General features: G+C 45.8%; 1 protein-coding gene across 3 annotated transcripts in view; it reads left to right on the forward strand.

Annotated features, from left to right (window-relative positions):
- Positions 1–606: 606 nt before the first annotated feature.
- The window catches only part of LOC147108053 (CUGBP Elav-like family member 4), a 520,783-nt gene continuing 501,745 nt past the window's right edge, over positions 607–19,644 (forward strand). For all 3 annotated transcript variants that reach the window (XM_086004501.1, XM_086004503.1, XM_086004502.1), the window contains exon 1: positions 607–952. In XM_086004501.1, the coding sequence (XP_085860627.1) occupies positions 679–952 (274 nt within the window). In that variant the 5' untranslated portion in view covers positions 607–678. The remainder of the gene's footprint in view (positions 953–19,644) is intronic.

Consider the following 19,644-nt stretch of genomic DNA (forward strand, 5'->3'; position numbering starts at 1 on the left):
AAGCGCTCTACTCGGAGCTCCGGCACGGCAAGAGAGCCCCAGGTGGGCATGGAAACGCTTCAAGGACACCCTCAAAGCCTCCTTGAAAAAGTGTAACATCCCCACTGACACCTGGGAATCCCTGGCCCAAGACCGCACAAAGTGGAGGAGAAGCATCCGGGAAGGCGGCGAACACCTCGAGTCTCTTCGCCGGGAGCAAGCGGAAGCCAAGCGCAAGGAGCGCACGTCAACCCAAGCACCCCACCCACCCGCCCCTTCAACCACTGTCTGCCCCACCTGTGACAGAGACTGTAGGTCCCGCATTGGACTCATCAGTCACCTGAGAACTCATTTTTAGTGCGGAAGCAAGTCATCCTCGGTTCCGAGGGACTGCCTAAGAGAAGAAGAAGATTTTTGCATTTCTTGTTAGGCTGTACTTGCTTTCAACCACATTGTGCAAAAGTTTTCGATAGAAGCTCAAAAAAAAAGAAAGGAATTCCAGCTTCCAAGGGTTAATTAAGAGCGATCTCTGCAAACCCTGCTTGCTGCTAATCTGAATGGGAATATACAAACTGCTTTTTTCCAGACAGCCAGTCCTCAAGGGGTGTCACCACTGAGCACACAGGCTGTAACAGGAAGTCTTTTTTTTTCTCTACAGCTGAGTGGTGCCTCCTGTGTTCTTCATTCTGTTGGTTAGCGATGGCCAGACTGAGAGAGGCAGACAGAGCTCAGCAGCAGCAACAGCAACAACAGCAGCAGCAGCAGCAGCCACCCCAGCACCAGCTAAAGCCCATGAACGGAGCTGATCTCCAGCACAGCCACAGCCAGATGAAGGACCACGACGCCATTAAGCTGTTCATTGGCCAGATCCCACGGAACCTGGAGGAGAATGACCTGAAGCCCCTTTTTGAGGAATTTGGGAAGATATATGAGTTAACTGTGCTGAAGGACCGATTCACAGGCATGCACAAAGGTTTGAACAGCATCAGCACCACCTACAGCATAGGGTAGCATAGCAGTTAATGGGAAATCATAGAGTCTGATATTAATAGATTAAAAAAATTAATTCCTTAGCATTAATATTTTTAATATTTTCTATTCGGTTTCTTTATAGTTTTTTTTAAATTGGCAATATTGATCAACCTGTATTTTTTCAGTGAAAATGACGATTAAATTAAAAGACTTGAATTAATCAAGGCACAAAGGTATTTGATTAAAATTACATTTAAAATGTCGTCACTCAATGTTTTTTTCTTTTACACTGATTGGCAGAAAAAAATTCTGTCATGATTTATTTATAGTTAAATCTGCTTTCATTTTATTTAACCTAATACGTAGGGTTTTCATCAAGTTGAACCCTAATCACAATTTCTCTTTCCTTTTTTTAAAAAAAAGGTGTGTGTAGGTGTTTAAGAGTCAATTTTAACCCAAGAAATCATTATCCTATTTATTGTAAATTCAGATAGGATAATTTAAGTGCATTCTGGCTATTAAAGCAGATGTAGTAGGTTCACCGTTTCGTTAACATTGCTCAGTTTGAAGGATTACAAGTTGCATTGGTTCGAGAAGCGTCGCTCACAATCGCAGCTTAGTTTAAAGAGGCACCGTCTTTAGTCCTTCCTTAGGAGGGAGAACGGCCGTGCATTATTCCTTTCTTTCACCGTGACATCCCGCGCAAGTGATCCAACGACGAGGGCTTTATTTTTTTGTGCAACGTAACGACAAGATTTGGTGCAATTTATTTCCCGGCGTTGCAGATTTGCCAAACACTTTACCACAAAGAGAATAATCCCTTTATACGAATGTAGCAGCCACTGCTGCTTTTTGTATTGTTCCCTACTTTCCTCCTCTTCTTAATGAAAGCCCAATGCTTGGGACTTTGGAAGATTTTTCCCCATCAACTTTTAACTGTAAAAGCTGACCCTTTTAACCAGTAGACCCTATCTATTTCGGAGTCCAACTATACTAAAAGCCTGTGTATAACAAGGGATGTGTTACAGATATTTAATTTTTATTCATACATAGTTTCCCTCTCAGTGAGCGAGGCTGAATCTTTGCACGTTATGTTAGAGCTTGTGCTGTAGCCGAGGAGATGCACCGTATAAGATTTTATTTCTATAAATGAAGAAGCCATAAAGGATGTGTATTCTGTGAGAGGTTGTGGTTTGTGAGTATTATGGCAAGGGGTGTGTTACAGAGAGGGACGTGTTTGCTGGTTCCTGTGTTAATGGCTGGTTATAAACAATGCATGTTACATCCAAGGTTGTAGTTCATCACAGGGCATTTGGACTGGTTTCTCTATGAATGAGGGAAATGTGAGCAAAGAGCCCAGATGTGGGTTACTGTGTTTGTTTGAGACAGAACATTTACCGGCTGATATGTTACAGATAAACATTTACAATGTGATCCATAGCTGTGCAATTTTTAAACCAATTTTCTGCTTTACTGCTTAAAAGCCTTGTTTACCAAATGGTACAATGTGTAGTAACGAGCTCTTTGCATGAAAACACTTGCACAAACACTATCCCAACTGTTTCTCTCATTATTTTGCTTTATATAATGTCACCTACCATTTTAGAAGCTGCAGCTGCCAGATGTTTGATGTGGGTCTGTTTTTTTTCTGTATGGCATGGTTTCTAGTCAGGAAGCGAGTGGCTTTATAATCCAGTGCGAAAGCTATATTACTGTATATAGGGGAATTATTTCTGAGTTGTGTGTGCCAATATTAGGGCGACTGCCATTCCAGGGTCAGGGATGGCTGGCCAGTAAATCTGATACTCTCAACACCGGTCAGAAATATTTTAATTTTCATTGCTGCCTTTAAAACAAAATGCAGTTGACTAGTGTCAGCCCAGCAATTTACTATTTTGCAACAGTGCGATTGTTTTGCCCCTTCTGAAATGTCTTAAGGGGACGCACTTAGCATTTCAGGAATGCACAAGGGGGATGCGCTTAGCATTTGGGTGACCAAGTTCTGTCTGACTTCTCCTAACATTTGGGAGAAAACTTATTTTTGGGGGTGCTCCTTTCGTAGTTTAAACATCTGTGATTGACCCTGTTTTCCTGTATCATGCATGCCTGACTGAACCGATTCCTTATTTCGCATATACTGTACTTGGTTGGACCCATTTTTGCATGTGTGCACAGTGGGCTTTATGCCCCTGTCCTGTCCCTCCTTGGGTTTAAGATTTAGCTAATCGTCGCTGCCCTAGTGTATATATATATATTTTCTTTAGAAAAGTTTTAATTGCAACAGGTACACTGTTGAGAATACGATTTATGTGCTGGAGTTAACCGGTCATTTTCAGCTTTTAGAAACGCAAGCTCGGCATCACCTAATCTCTGCTTCTTGATTTATCTTGGCTTCTTTCCTATTCGTTTCAACCTTGCTGGTGTCCTGCGCTATCAGGCTTGGCCCTTTACCTCGGTTTCTCAAAATGCAGAATTAGATCGTTGTAGAAATAATAGCAATGCAATGATGGGCTCCCTCTGCTTTATAATGAACTGATGATTAGCGCACGGAGGATTTTCAATTTAAATTCTTGTCCCTTACTCCAACCTGCAGCTCTTTGTTAACTTCCTTAATTACTTCATTGGGTTTTCATTTCCGTATCTTTTTATTTAAAGATTTAAAATGTAACTGCAATAGTGAACAGCAGGCGTATTGTGCATGTCAGTGATTATACCACATCTCTGGCATTCCATGTCAGGAACAGGAATAGTCATTAGGTCGCCTTTTGATAGACACATCCCACCTACGTGTCGTCTTGATATATCCTTCAATCCTTTTCTATCAACAAATATGCATGAAGTTGGGTCTTCAAACCATTTGGACATTCTTCTTCAGTGCTGTTGTAATTTGTTCCTCAAACTTGTTACCCTTTGGGTGAAAGGGTTCTGTCTGACACTTTTCGTACACCGGACTTCCTCTTTTTTAACTTGCCACCCCCTCTACCCTGAACCCTCCAGCACTGTAAACAATTTATCTGGGTCAATCCTCTTCGTAATCTTGAAGACTCCATTAGATTACCCAAACCTCAACTTCCTTAACCTTTTCTCACAGCTTAAACTCCTGATGACTAGAATCATCTTGGTTGGCCACCTACCCTCTCAGGAAACATAGGGGTTGAAATAGGTCTTGAAAAATAGCGCGGAATGAACAATAATGAATTGGCAACCTGTTTTACACCGTGCCTGATTTTCTTTTCTAAGTGAAGTCAATAGAATAGACGATTGGGCGTGGTGTAAAATGGGCTAACAATTTTGCTATCGTCCATTTTGCGATATTGGCAAAGACCAATTTCACCCCCTTAATACCCTTCCTGTGATTGAGAGGCCAACACAATTTCCAGCATGGCAAATCCATTTAATATATATGTATACACACTATTGATTAAATAAAGCATGAATGTCATTTATTAAAATGTGTTTGATTATCAATTTGTGTAACTATCAGTAAGGAGAACTTCAGTTCTTTAATATTAAATGCATGTTTGAGAGTCTTTAACCCATTTTATTGGATTTAAGAGCAGGATCAGCCTTACAGATTGCATTGATCAGATTTCTTGTTGCCAATCTTTTGATAGACTAAAATCCACAGAGTGAGATTCTGTATTGATTGTTCACCTCTGATCCCATGTTGCTGTTTGGTTTGGAGAACAAATGTCTCTTAAATTTGGCACCATTTTCAGAGCCTCCTTTCTGAATCTGGATTGTTATTTATATAATCCCAGTATGTTTGAGATAGTTAGCACACTAGAATGTTGGACTCTTGACCGGAGTCAGTGGGGTTGAGATCAAAAAGTGATTGTTGGTTCTAAAGGTTCTTGTTGTACCTGTCCCTAAAGCAAAACTTTGGTGCCCAAGTGCACGTTGTTGCCTACTTACTTGTGTGTTTTTTGATTAATCAGGCACCTAGCACATGGGAAAATCCATCATCATGTTGAAGAAACTGCTGCAAAATCTACACCTGTAGAGATCTGTTTACCTGATATGGAGTGCGCACTCTCTCCCTGTAGGCACACATCTCACGTACCCAAATCTAGAGAGCTCAGGCGCAGGCTAGCAGAACCAGGCTTTAGGGACCTGCGAGCATGACGTTCGGATGTCGCTGCTCCTATTGTTTGACACTGGCAGCATGCGCAAGGGAACATGTCACAAAAGCTGACTAATGATGGTAGGCTTAGGGCTTACCTACACTCTGAACTGAACTGCCAACATCAGAGAAATGCTGGGAGTCACGCTGATGATCAGAAAGACTGATACAGATTGCAAACTCAGTTAAACATGGAGCAGTGTCTGTTTTTTTAAGAGTGAAATACATCAAAATAGATCACATTTTAAAGGCAAAATGAATGACTGTCGCTCCTGATAAGCAATACTTGGTGAATAAAACTGGAGAAGAATCTCAGTGTAGGAGTCAGCCGTGAATCAGTGGTAGCATTTCCTCCTCTGAGTTAGAGTATAAGTGTCAGCCTTGGCTCAGCAGCAGCACTCTTGCCTCAGAGTCAGAGGGTCGTGGGTTGAAGTCCAGAGACTTGAGCACAATATCTAGGCTGACACCCCAGTGCAGTACTGAGGTACGCTGCACTGTCGGAGGTGCCGTTTTTCAGATGAGACACTAAACCGAGTGTGATGAAATATGCCGTTCATCAGGCACTGTATTCTCTGTGTTCTCAGGCACTGTATTCTCTGTGTTTAGTTTAGTTTCAGTTTCATTTCCCCTCCGGTACTGTATTGTGTGTAGGGCTCCGCCCATACCTGGCCACTACATAAGCAGGCTGCACTGTCTCACAGACAGTGCAGCAGATCTTTGGATGGGAGACACTTCTCCACTGTGTATTACTTTCTTAGTTAATAAAAGCCTTGCTTTGCTCCGTTAACGTCAAGCCTCGGATTCATTGAGGCACATCACCGAGGCCCCGTCTTCCCTCTCATGGCACTATTGGAGGAAGAGCAGGGGAGTTCTCCCCGGTCTACTGGGCAATATTTATCCCTCAACCAACATCACTAATACAGACTATCTGGTCATTATCACGTTGCTGTTTGTGTTTCCGACATTACAAGCGCCTACAGTTCAAAAAGTACTTGACCTTAGGCTACATAAATGCAAGTTCTTTCTTCCTTGTGATCACATGGGACTAAAGCACAGGTATGGCTCTGGAGTGCCAGTAAGGGCAGATCTTACAAATCGACGCTCCTGGCATTGTTTGGCAATGATGGCAACATTTATCAGGAATTCAAGTGCAGAGGTTAGCGGGTCGTGTACAACTTTCTGTCTATTAACGCATGGGGCGCAAAGACCTCCGTTCCTAATATGTGCTCCCGTTAGGCAAAGTTCTGTGCCGAGAGCTCTAATTCATTAAATCTACCACTGTAAATATAACGCTGAAGCGATGAAAAACTTGGGGGGCAATTTTAACCCAATCCACCTATTGGGAAACTGCCGGGATCGGGTGCGTCGCTGCTTTTACACCCCACCTGATACTCTTCATTGAAATCAACGGAGAGTAATATTGGGCGGGATGCAAATCCGCCATTCCACCCGATCCCGTGGGTTTCCCATCCAGTGAGTCAGATTAAAATGAACCCCCTAATACCTGTAACACAATATGATTGGATTTTGGAAACAGCAATGGGGTGAAATTGCTCCATGTCATATTACAAAGACTTGCATCCCAATTCGCTTCACATGCCATGGATTACTTTGAAGTGTAGTTGATCTTGTGACGTAGGCAAATACTTTGTGCACAACAAGATTCCACAACGGGCAATGAGATGAATAACTAGCTTATGATGATAGCACAATACTGCGGATGCTGGAAATCCGAAATAACAACAGAAAATGCTGGAAAAACTCAGCAGGTCAGGCAACATCCGTGGAGAGAGAAATAGAGTCAACGTTTTGGGTCGAAGACCCTTCTACAGAACTGAGAGAAAAGGGCAGGAAATGAAACAAAAGGCAGTTTGGGGGTTGGGAAATGGGGGAGGGGATGAAAGAAGAGACATTAAGAGATATTCAAGGTGAGACTAGTTTATGATGCTGTGGGTTGAGGAAGGGATGTTGGCTGGGACACTGGGAGAACTCCCTGCTCGTCTTTGAATAGTGACATGGGCTCTTTAACATTCCTCTGTATACTGGAACAGTTGGTTGGTAAATCGCTCACCCGAATTTCCGACCCGCGAGGCTATCCGAAATGTCAAAAAGTGACCCCTAAAGTGTATGTAGCACACAGGTTCTAAAATGGTCATTGGAATCAGTAATGTCTTTGTGAAAAGTGCTTGGCAAACCTTTATTTGTTGGAAAAGAGCTAAGAAAGAAAGAAAGACTTGCATTTATATGGAGCCTTTCATGACCTTGGGACATTCCAAAGTGCCAATTTACTTTAGAAGTGTGGTCACTGTTATAATGTAGGGTTGGTGTGATGATAATTGTTTGGTGTGCTGGTGCATTTCAGCTTGAATTACATCATTTTGCTACTTTTTAGACAAGGTAAAGACTGGTTATTTTTCACAAAGGTGCTGCTCCATTAAATTTAAATAATAATTTAAAAAGTCTGATGGTGTTTCCCCCCCCCCTCAAATATTCTCCCTTCCATCTCTTCTGGAAGCTCTGGCTCTGGGCGATGGCTCCACTGGTGGCCTCTAGTGCCTCGTCTAGTTGACCATTCTTCAGGCCTGAGCCTTGTGAGTGTGACTGTCAGCAGGCTATTTGAATGTGGGAAGGAGGCATCACGGTCAAACCCCGATCCTACCCTCCTCACCCGATATCCACACAAGCACATTTTTCAGCCGGAGTTACTGGATGATAATTGGAAGCAGGGAGCTGTTTTTTTTTCTTCTCTTTTTTGCTTTCCTCCTTTGCCCTAGGAATTTGAGCCAATTGTAGCATCCCAACTGTTGCCCTGGTTGAGATCAACTAACTCAGCATTGATCAGCGATCAAACTTGTCAACCTTCCTGGTCTGTGCAGCACAGTTGTTAAGTTAAGCAAAGGGGGAGCTCTTGTGTCCCTACTGAAGGCTGGCCGGCTGTGGCTGTGGCTCAGTGGGTAGCACCCTCGCCTCTGAGTCAGACGGTTGTGGGTTCAAATCCCACTCACAGGGACTTGACCACAAAAATCTAGGCTGACACTCCCAGTGTAGTGCTGAGGGAGTGCTGCACTGTCAGAGGTGCCATCTTTCGAATGCGATGTTAAACTGAGCCTGCCCTCTCAGGTGGATGTAAAAGATCCCATGGCACTATTTCGAAGAAGAGCAGGGGAGTTATCCCGGGTGTCCTGGCCAATATTTATCGTTCAACCAACAATCACTAAAACAGATTATCTGGTCAGTCTCACATTGTTGTTTATGGGAGCTTGCTGTGCGCAAATTGGCTGCCACGTTTCCCACATTGCACTTCAAAAAGTACTTCATTGGCTGTAAAGCGCTTTGGGATGTCTGGCGGCCGGCTATATAAATGCAAGTTTTGTGCTTGTTTTGTTGTGCCTGGCCATTTCTCTTGGTCAAACTAGATTTGCCCAGCCTTTTGGTTTATTGATTACATAGGAATGTGCTTCCGTGGCATGCTTCGCTCAGTCTCTTCTGTGTTTTGTGTAACTTTCTTCCCCTGACCAGTTTCCTCCTGAAGAAAAACTGGGGAACTGTTTCATGGGGGCTTGCAGCTTATTTAGTAACCTCACCTAAGAGGCTGTAAGAACATAAGAAATAGGAGCAGGAGTCGGCCATTTGGCCTCTTGAGCCTGTTCCACCATTCAATAAGATCATGGCTGATCTTCTACCTCAACTCTACCTTCCTGCACTATCCCCATATCCCTTGATTCCCTTAATATCCAAAAATCTATCGATCTCTGTCTTGAATATACTCAACGACTGAGCCTCCATAGCCCTCTGGGGTAGAGAATTCCAAAGATTCACCACCCTCTGAGTGAAGAAATTTCTCCTCATCTCAGTCCTAAATGGCCGACCTCTTATTTTGAGACTGTGACCCCTGGTTCTTGACTCCCCAGCCAGGGGAAACATCCTCCCTGCATCTCCTCTGTCAAGCCCTGTAAAAATTTTGTATGTTTCAATAAGATCACCTCTCATTCTTCTAAACTCCAGACAATATAGGCCTAGTCAATCTCTCCTCATAGGACAAGCCCCCCATCCCAGGAACCAGTCTGGTGAACCTTTGTTGCACTCCCTCTATGGTAAGTATGTCCTTCCTTAGGTAAGGAGACCAAAACTATACACAATACTCCAGGTGTGGTCTCACCAGGGCCCTATATAATTGCAGTAAGACATCTTGGCCTAGAAATTCGGTGGGCTGCGCCACCAATTAGCGCCTAAAGAGGGCACTCAGTGGCTTTAGCGCCACTGGCCACGCCTCCCGCGATATTTAGCGGGGCGCTAATGGCGGCGTTAGCCTGTAGCGCTGCGTCGCCACCGATGACGTCATCAGTGTGCGCAGCGCCCCGCTACCGCCCCGATCGCGATATTTGGTAGCGCCCGCCTCTGTAATGCCGTTCGCAAATTGCGCCCGGTTCACAGGACCTACCTGTGGTGGTGTGGGGCGGCCATTTTTTCCGGTGGCTGCCTGCCAGCACCTCTGTCCCCGGCCTCCTGATCCCCCCCTCCCCCCCCCGGGCAGTGCCGGCTGTGTCCCGAGAGCCCGGCACTTCTCCTCGATGCCGGGCTCTTTGGCCGGCACTCGTGATCGGTCATCGCACTGGTGCAGGCCCCTCCCCCTTAAGAAGGGGAGGAAGGCCTGCAGTACTGCAGCGCGCCGTGCCGCAGCGTGTGGTGCTGCGGCACGTTGCGCTGCGATATTCAGTTTCAGCGCCCCAAGAGGGACGCGGGGTGCCTCGAGCAGCGCCCCGCGTCCCTCTTGGGGCGCTCAAGCTGAATTTCTGGCGGGCGCAACGGCTCCGATCGCAGTGGTAATTCCAGCACCCAGGCGAGCTTGGCGCCCCGTTTGGGGCTCCACCGAATTTCTAGGCCCTTTACTCTTATACTCAAATCCTCTTGTAATAAAGGCCAACATATCATTTGCTTTCCTAATTGCTTGCTGTACCTGCATGTTAACTTTCAGTGATTCGTGTACAAGGACACCCAGGTCCCTCTGAACACCAACATTTCCCAATCTCTCACCATTTAAAAAATACTCTGCTTTTCTATTTTTCCTACCAAAGTGGATAACTTCACATTTCTCCACATTATATTCCATTTGCCATATTCTTGACCACTCACTTAGCCTGTCTATATCCTCTTGACGCCTCTTTGCATCCTCCTCACAACTTATATTCCCACCCAGCTTTGTATCATCAGCAAACTTGGATATATTACATTTGGTCCCCTCATCCAAATCATTGATGTAGATTGTGACTAGCTGAGGCCCAAGCACTGATCCTTGTGGTACGCCACTAGTTGCAGCCTGCCAACCCGAAAATGACCCATTTATTCCTACTCTCTGTTTTCTGTCCGTTAACCAATCCTCAATCCATGCTAGTATATCACCCCCAATCCCATGAGCCCTAATTTTGTTTAATAACCTCTTGTGTGGCACCTTATCGAATGCCTTCTGAAAATCCAAATACACCACATCCACTGGTTCCCCCCTATCTAATTTGCTAGTTATACATTCAAAAAACTCTAACAGAATTGTCAAACACGGTTTCCCTTTCATAAATCCGTGTTGACTCTGCCCAATCCTATTATTATTTTCTAAGTGCCCTGTTACCATGTCCCAAATAATAGATTCTCGCATTTTCCCTACTACTGATGTATTGATGCCGTTCCTCATGTGTTTATAGTTGATACTGTTAATAGGGAAAATTGTTCCCACTGCTCAGTGCGTTGATAACTGGAGGGCATAAATTTAAGATCATCACCCAAAGAATGAAAGGAGCGATTAGGAATTTTTTTTTACACTGTGGGTTTTCAGGACGAGGAATGCCTGACCAGAAACAGTGGTGGCAGCAGAATCTATAAGTAGCTTTTAAAGGCAAATGGATCAATATTTGAAAAAGGAAAAAAAAGGGTATATGGAAAGGGCAGGGAAATGGGACTAAGTGGTTAGCTCGTTCAGAGAGTCAGCATAGGCACGATGAGTCAATTGTTCTCCTTGTGTGCTGTAAAACGCTATGCTTTTATGTGCGAGCCTAGACAGTAAATGTCAGCAGGCTATTCATCTTTGTGGGTCACTGCAGCTGAGCCTCGTACTGTTCTCATCCAACACACTTTCCAGCAGACAGCAATCGAGAACGTCAACCCTGTCAGAGATCAGCAAGCTCAGCACAGACTGGCAATCAAATCTAGAACCCTCCTGATCCGTGTGAACCAGCAGCACACTGGATGCTGCATTAAAAAAAAAAAATTCATTCCTGGGATGTGGGCGTCGCTGGCAAGGCCAACATTTATTGCCCATCCCGAATTGCCCTTGAGAAGGTAGTGGTGAGCCCCCCTTCTTGAACCGCTGCAGTCCGTGTGGTGAAGGTGCTCCCACAGCGCTGTTAGGGAGGGAGTTCCAGGATTTTGACCCAGTGACGATGAAGGAACGGCCGATATATTTCCAAGTCAGGATGGTGTGTGACTTGGAGGGGAACTTGGAGGTGGTGGTGTTCCCATGCGCCTGCTGCCCTTGTCCTTCTAGGTGGTAGAAGTCAGGGGTTTGGGAGGTGCTGCCGAAGATTTACTGGTGTGATATATTTAATTTTTTTAACTCGTTATTTCAAAACGAAAGACAGAAGAACAACTGCCAGGAAATATCTGCCCAGAGATCCATTGGGATTTGAGTAAAACGTTCTATCTTCTGAGTCCATACACTAGGGTTTTTCCCTCCAATTGTTCTCCTACTCCCGTGACAAAGCAGACTTGTTTTCGGGGTATGATTAATAGTTTAAAATCTTAAGGGAATCTCACTTGACCTCCACACTTTACAAAGGAGTCACTGAGTCGTGATCAGGACCCCGTTAAAGAAAAAAGTAATTACTGAGAATTCTGATTTTTTTTTTGTACCTTTTGTAGGTGAAAATGTTTGTGTTAAACAGGGAGAGGGGTGAGGGCCAGAGGTTGGAGACCTGAGCTGGAGAAACCTGCTACTGAGATGGGCTGAAGTAACTGCCGCAAAGATGTGTGGGCAATTTTAGCCCTACTCGCTCAGCAGAAACCTGGGCGGGCGGGCAGATAAAATTGCCCTGGGCTCGTACCTGTCCGAAAGCCGCCACGATCGCAACGTCTGCAATTTTAACCCGCTCTCCTGAGCAGGCGGCAAGGACGGGCGCCCGGAGCCAGCGGGGTCCTTCTTTACATAGCATGTTGCGGCCCGATGACATCATTGAGACCCGGCTGTAATTTTAACTCGGGCCTGAGCGGGGAATCCACCCGGATTAAACAGTGACTAAAAGTTGGGCGTTTCATTCCCTGTGACACTTTAATGAACTCCGCTCCTTCAGTGACGTGCGTGGTATGCACGCTTTAAGAAAGTACTCGGCTTAATTAGAAGAGTTGAAACTACGACTCCTGGGGCAACCTTGGCCCTCCAGCCCTGGTAATCTCCCCCAGGAAACCCAGTAAACTCTGTTCTACTTGTGCTGATATATTTTGTCTTTGCTGATTTGTCCTGCCTCAATATTGTCGGCCTGGATGTTTGGAAAGGGCTGTTCTTAGTGCTGTTACCTCGTTGGCGAATAAATCCCAAATCAGGACACCGAGATTAGCAACTTGAGATATATGCAAATTAATGGGAGCGTGGATTTAAACCAAACAAGGCAGAAATTCCACAGGCGCTAGAATGTAGCTTGAGCATATTCACCGATTGGCATTCCTACTCCTCTACGTGGCCCATGGGACTTCATTGTATGCATCTGACTGATCAACGAAGGCAAAAGGCTTCTACGCTCCTGAACTAAATCAGTAAAAATAGAAAGACAAAGGGATGATCGAAGTAATAACTTTTTTTTTGTCAGAGTTTGACTTCTCCAAAGACCCTGTGAGTAAGGTCCAAGCTGTAAGGTTGCAGGTTAAAGCACTGGTCTGTGCCGAGCTGGCTAATCTTGGCCAGGGCAGCAGTAGATAGTATAGTTGGCCAATGTCTGCCCTTGCCAGAGAGTGCAGAAACTGGGCAGGGTTCCTGCTCCTGATCACTAAGCTGTGATCGTATTGAAAATTATATAGGATTACATAGGATTTACAGCACAGAAACAGGTAATTCGGCCCAACCAGTCCATGCCGGCGATTATGCTCCACTCGAGCCTCCTCCCGTCTTTTCTCAGCTAACTCTGTCAGCATAACCCTCTATTCCCTTCTCCCTCATTTGCTTCTCTAGCCTCCCCTTAAATGCATCTATACTATTCACTTCAACCACTCCCTGTGGCAGCGAGTTCCACATTCTCACTATCCGGCACGGCAAGAGAGCCCCAGGTGGGCAGAGGAAATGCTTCAAGGACACCCTCAAAGCCTCCTTGAAAAAGTGTAACATCCCCACCGACACCTGGGAATCCCTGGCCCAAGACCGCACAAAGTGAAGGAGAAGCATCCGGGAAGGCGCCGAACACCTCGAGCCCCTTCGCCGGGAGCAAGCGAAAGCCGAGTGCAGGCAGCGCAAGGAGTGCACGTCAACCCAAGCACCCCACCCACCCGCCCCTTCAACCACTGTCTGCCCCACCTGTGACAGAGACTGTAGGTCCCGCATTGGACTCATCAGTCACCTGTGAACTCATTTTTAATGTGGAAGCAAGTCATCCTCGGTTCCGAGGGACTGCCTAAGCAAGCTCACCATCCTCTGGGTAAAGAAGTTTCTTTTGGATTCCCTATTTGATTTCTTGGTGACTATCTTATATTGATGGCCTCTAGTTATGCTCTTCCCCACAAGTGGAAACACTCTCTCTGTATTCACTCTATCAAAATCTTTCATAATTAAAAAAAATTGTGCGTGCGTTCATGTTTGTGTGCGTTTGTGTGCGTGTGTGTTAGCAGGGACTTCCAGCCAACTGCATTTGCTGAACGGGAAGAAGTGCAACAAAACTGGATTGAAAATAATTGGGCTGGGATTCCGCTGAACGCTCGGTTGGTAAGTGCACTGCCCAGTGCGGAACTGAGCTGTAGAGACCAGGAAGGCCCCAGATTTGATGCCTGCATTAGGCTACCTTGGCTCGGGCAGTAATTGGTGAGCTACAATTGGCTTGAGTACCTGGGACTGGAAAGGGGAAAAATCGGCCAGTCCTCATTACTATTTAACAAAGGCTGTTGGAAGTGTGGATGTTAAGTGAGGACAGGTTTGGGCGAGGCTGTGATGCGCCCACCTACTTACAGTGTCAGCTGTGGCTCAGTTGGTAGCACCCTCGTCAGAAGGTTGTGGGTTCAAGTCCCACTCCAGAGAATTGAGAATAAAAATCTAGGTTGACACTCCAGGGAGCGCTGCATTGTCGGAGGTGCCGTCTTTCGGATGAGCCGCTAAACTGAGGCCCCGTCTGCTCTCTCAGGTGGACGTACAAGATCCCATGGCACTATTCAGAAGAAGAGGAGGGGAGTTCTCCCCGGTGTCCTGGCCAATATTTATCCCTCATTCAACATCACTAAAACAGATCTGGTCATTATCACATTGCTGTTTGTAGGGGCATGCAGTGTGCAAATTGGCTGCTGTGTTTACCTACATTGCAACATTGACTACACTTAAAAAATAAAGTACTTCATTAGCTGTAAAACGTTTGGGACGTCCGGTGGTCACGAAAGGCGCTATAGAAATGCAAGTCTTTTTTATTCAACGCCTCTGTACGGACTCCCTGATGTCTCGGTGACTAAAACTGAACATTGTACTTAAGGGGGTAACGTTGGCAGGGATCTTCACCAATTGGCCAGAAAATTGCGGTCAACCCACCCGCAACATGGGCAGCCAGCGGGTGAACCTCTCTACTGCCAGGCTCCCGATCTTGGAAAACCGTCCTGAAGGTGCATTCTGACCAGAGAGCGTGACATCTTTTCATTATTGTTGCTCATTTGAAAATATGGTCGTTTTGTGAATATTTAGATCAGGGCACGCACCTTTTAGGGCCAATTTTCCAAGTTCATGGAAAATCGAGGGCAACAGTTTCGCGGTTTCTCATTATGCGAGGTAGTGTTGCCAACTCTAATTGGACGTCTTCCTAGAGGCTTTCATCACATGACCACCCACCTCCAACAGCCCCGCCCAGTCAAACAGCCTTTTGTTCCCCATCTCGAATATTTTTATAACTCATAAATTAAAGTGGTCAAAGAAAATGAATAAAAGAAAGACTTGCATTTCTATAGCGCCTTTCACGACCACCAGACATCCCAAAGTGCTTTACAGCTAATGAAGCACGTTTTGAAGTGTAGCCACTGTTGTAATGTGGGAAATGCGGCAGCCAATTTGCGCACAGCAAGCTCCCACAAACAGCAAAGTGATAATGACCAGAGTATCTGTTTTTTGTTATGTTGATTGAGGGATAAATATTGGCCCCAGGACACCGGGGAGAACTCCCCCTGCTCTTCTTCGAAATAGTGCCATGAGATCTTTTACGTCCACCTGAGAGAGCAGACGGGACGTCTGTTTAACATCTCATCTGAAAGACAGCACCTCCGACAGTGCAGCACCTCCCTCAGCGCTGCGCTGGAGTGTCAGACCTAGATTTTTGTGCTCCAATCTCTGGAGTGGGACTCGAACCCACAACCTTCTGACTCAAGAGGCGAGAGGGTGCTACCCACTGAGCCACGGCATAAAAAAACGCGCAATTTTATGTGCTTGGCAATGTGAACTCGCAAAATCTACCTTATGTAGTAAATAAAAACTATAGTTCCTGATTACTTTGCACGACCGCTGCGAATTTTTCAGGGGTGAGAAAATCTTGCCAATCAGGAGCACCGTGGGTGTGCATTAATTAGGAATCTGCCTTGTGTGAGTAATGTCTTTAGAACGCACTGCTGCTGGTGTGATATTCTATTCACAACAAATACCTTTTCTGAGGCTCCGGAAAATAATTCACGTAGGATGTGGGATTTAGCAGGAAAGGTATGAATTCAGGAGTGTAGTTGCATTTTATTATTTTAATCTTACAGCTCATTGCTTTCAGGGTGTGGGCAACGCTGCATTGATTGCTCATCCCCCTGGTTGTGTAGAACCAAGTGACACTTCAGAGGATATTAAGAGTCAACCACAGTGTCGACTGTAGTCACACATCAGCCAGACTGGGGCAGCAGGTTCCCTTCCTTGAAGGACCAGCTGTTTTTTTTTCAACAATCCAGCAGCTTTTGTGGGCATTTTCTTTTCTGGTTCCAGCACACAAATGATCAGATTTATTGAATTTAAAAAATTTTCATGGTGGGATTACAATCTGTGGGTAACTACTTCTGTAACATAGCCACTACCCTACTCGTTTAGAGACTGATTTAAGTGCATGGATTTCCAACTTCCCTTTCCCTCCAAATGTTCTCCCTGAAAGTTGCACCTTACTTTGAGATAAAGTTCCACAGGTGTCAGTGACATAATAAAACTCACTACACACTTGGTTTGAGTATAAAGCAAGGCTTTAATCAACTTGTTTCAGAACATGGAGGTCTAGTTGTACTTCACTAGTTCCTTGTCTAACAAAATGTCCCTGCAAAGCTGGGCCAACGCCCGAGTAATTATACTCCTTGGATGGCGCCACCAGCTGGCCGTCCAGCGTTATTTCACGAGTAGTTTCTTGATGAATGATTTCCCTCCTGTGACACAAGCAAGCGGCCATTCTTCAAGTGTGGCCTGAATGACCCTCACTTCTGATAACAAGTACGAGGAGCTCATGGACTTCTTTGTCTCTAAGATTGAGACCATCCGTTCACTTCCTCTGCCACTTCCCTTCCTTCCCTTAGCCCACTGGGCCAAACTTCCTCTAAGGTTCCCCCCTGCCCTAACCCTGAACTTGCATCTTTCTCCAGTTTCTCCCTGATCGCCCCTCATGCTCTCTCTGCGCTCATCTTGTCCATGAGACCGACCTACTGCTTCCTCAACCCTGTTCCCGCCAAACCGCTGACCACCCAACTTTCTTTTCTGGCTCCCATGTTAGCTGATATTGTTAACAGTTCTCTCTCCTGTCCCTCTCTTACTCAAATCTGCCATCATCACCTCCCCTCCTCATAAATCCAACACTTGATCCCTCCGTCCTTGCAAACTACCGCCCCATTTCCAACCTCACTTCCTCTCCAAAGTCCTTGAACGTGTTGTCACCTCCCAAATCCGTGCCCATCTTTCCCGCAATTCCATGTTTGAATCCCTCCAATCAGGTTTCCACCCTTGCCACAGTACTGAAACGGCTCTCGTCAAAGTCACAAATGACATCCTTTGTGACTGTGACAAAGGTAAACTATCCCTCCTCGTCCTTCTTGACTTGCCTGCAGCCTTTGACATGGTTGACCACTCCATCCTCCTCCAACATCTCTCCACCACCGTCCAGCTGGGTGGGACTGCAGTCGCCTGGTTCCATTCTTATCTATCTAATCGTAACCAGAGAATCACCTGCAATGGCTTCTCTTCCCGCTCCCGCATCGTTACCTCTGGTGTCCCCCAAGGATCTATCCTTGGCCCCCTCCTATTTCTCATCAACATGCTGCCCCTTGGCGACATCATCTGAAAACACAGCGTCAGTTTCCACATGTACACTGACGACACCCAGCTCTACCTCACCACCTCTTCTCTCGACCCCTCCACGGTCTCTAAATGGTCAGACTGCTTGTCCGACATCCAGTACGCTATGAGCAAAAATGTTCTCCAATTAAATATTGGGAAGACTGAAGCCATTGTTTTTGGTCCCTGCCACAAACTCCGTTCCCTAGCCACTGACTCCATCCCTCTCCCTAACATCTGTCTGAGGCTGAACAACACTGTTCGAAACCTTGGTGTCATATTTGACCCTGAAATGAGCTTCCGACCACATATCCGCAGCATAACAAAGACCGCCTACTTCCACCTCCATAACATCGCCCGTCTCCGCCCTTGCCTCAGCTCATCCGCTGCTGAATACTTCATCCATGCCTTTGTTACCTCTAGACTTGACTATTCCAATGCACTCCTGGCTGGCCTCCCACGTTCTACCCTACGTAAACTTGAGGTCATCCAAAACTCGGCAGCCCGTGTCCTAACTCGCACCAAGTCCTGTTCGCCCATCACCCCCTGTGCTCGCTGACCTACATTGGCTCTCGGTTAAGCAGCGCCTCGATTTCAAAATTCTCCCCTTGTTTTCAAATCCCTCCATGGCCTCGCCCCTCCCTATCTCTGTAATCTCCTTCAGCCCCACAACCCCCTCGAGATATCTGCGCTCCTCTAATTATACTCTCTTGTGCATCCCTGATTATAATCACTCAACCTTTGGTGGCCGTGCCTACTGTTGCCTGGGCCCTAAGCTCTGGAATTCCCTGCTTAAACCTCTCTGCCTCGCTACCTCTCTTTCCTCCTTTAAGACGCTCCTTAAAACCTTCCTCTTTGACCAAGCTTTTGGTCACCTGCCCTAATTTATCCTTATGTGGATCGGTGTCAAACTTTTTGTCTTTAAATACTCCTGTCAGTGCCTTGGGACGTTTTACTCCGTTAAAGGCGCTATATAAATACAAGTTGTTGCTTGTTGTGGTTGTTGAATGTTGAATGGCTCAGTAGCAGCACTCTTGCCTATGCGTCGGAAGGTTGTGGATTCAGGTCCTACTCCAGGACTTGAGCACATGATCCAAGCTGACACTTCATTGCAGTGCTGAGAGGGCGCACTGTTGGTGATGCTATCTTTTGGATGAGATATTGGCCCAGAAATTCGGGTCCCAACGCGTGAGTACGCACGGGGTACTCACGCGTGGACCCGATGGAAGTGCCGGTTCCTTGCATGCACTACGCATGCGCGGGAAACCGGCACTTCCGATCCTCTGAACGAAGGGATTCAGAGGTCGAACGCGTGCGCGCGGGAGTCTGCGCGTGCGCTTTGAACTTACGTTTTTTTTACAGGTTTTTCCGTGAGGGTAAGTCTTTAGATTTTAGAAATGTAAAAACCAGGCATAAGGACTGCATTTTAAAAGGTAAGTGGTCAATTAATTAAAATTAAAACATTTTTTCCAGAGGTTTGTTATTTTTAAATACTTTAAAGTAAGGTAAGTGTATTTTTAGCCCCGTTTTTTTACAAAATTATTTTTTTCAAAAATTTAAATTATTGTTTAAAATAGTTATTTAATGTAATTTATAGTTTATTTAAAAAGTGTGATTTAAAAAAAAAAATTATTTGAAGGTTAACTACTGTTTTGGGCCCTCAGGATTCATACGTTTTGACAGGTCTTTCTGTCAATCTTATGAATGGGCTTTTCCCTCCTCCGACTGGCTGCCCATGGCTCACGTGATCCCAGGGGACGCATCACACTAACTACGCCCCTGGGACACGCAAGCACAGCGCGCCGGCCTCTGGGCCAGGCCTCAGAGAGGAATTCTACGCAGGCCCAGAGCTCAACTGCCGGCGCGCTAGGTAAGTGTAGGTCGGGGGCTTGCACCCGCGGGAAGCCCCCGACCCGAATTTCTGGGCCATTTAAACCAACGCCCCATCTGCCCTCTTGAGGTGGATGTAAAAGTTTCCATGACACTGTTCGAAGAAGAGCAAGGGAATTCTCCAACATTTATTTCTCAACCAACATCACCAAAACAGATTATCTGGTCAGTTGTATAATTT

Source organism: Somniosus microcephalus, chromosome 13, assembly GCF_052327205.1.
Source record: "Somniosus microcephalus isolate GS21.2 chromosome 13, FLI_Smic_1.0, whole genome shotgun sequence".
In the NCBI taxonomy this organism is placed as follows: Eukaryota; Metazoa; Chordata; class Chondrichthyes; order Squaliformes; family Somniosidae; genus Somniosus; species Somniosus microcephalus.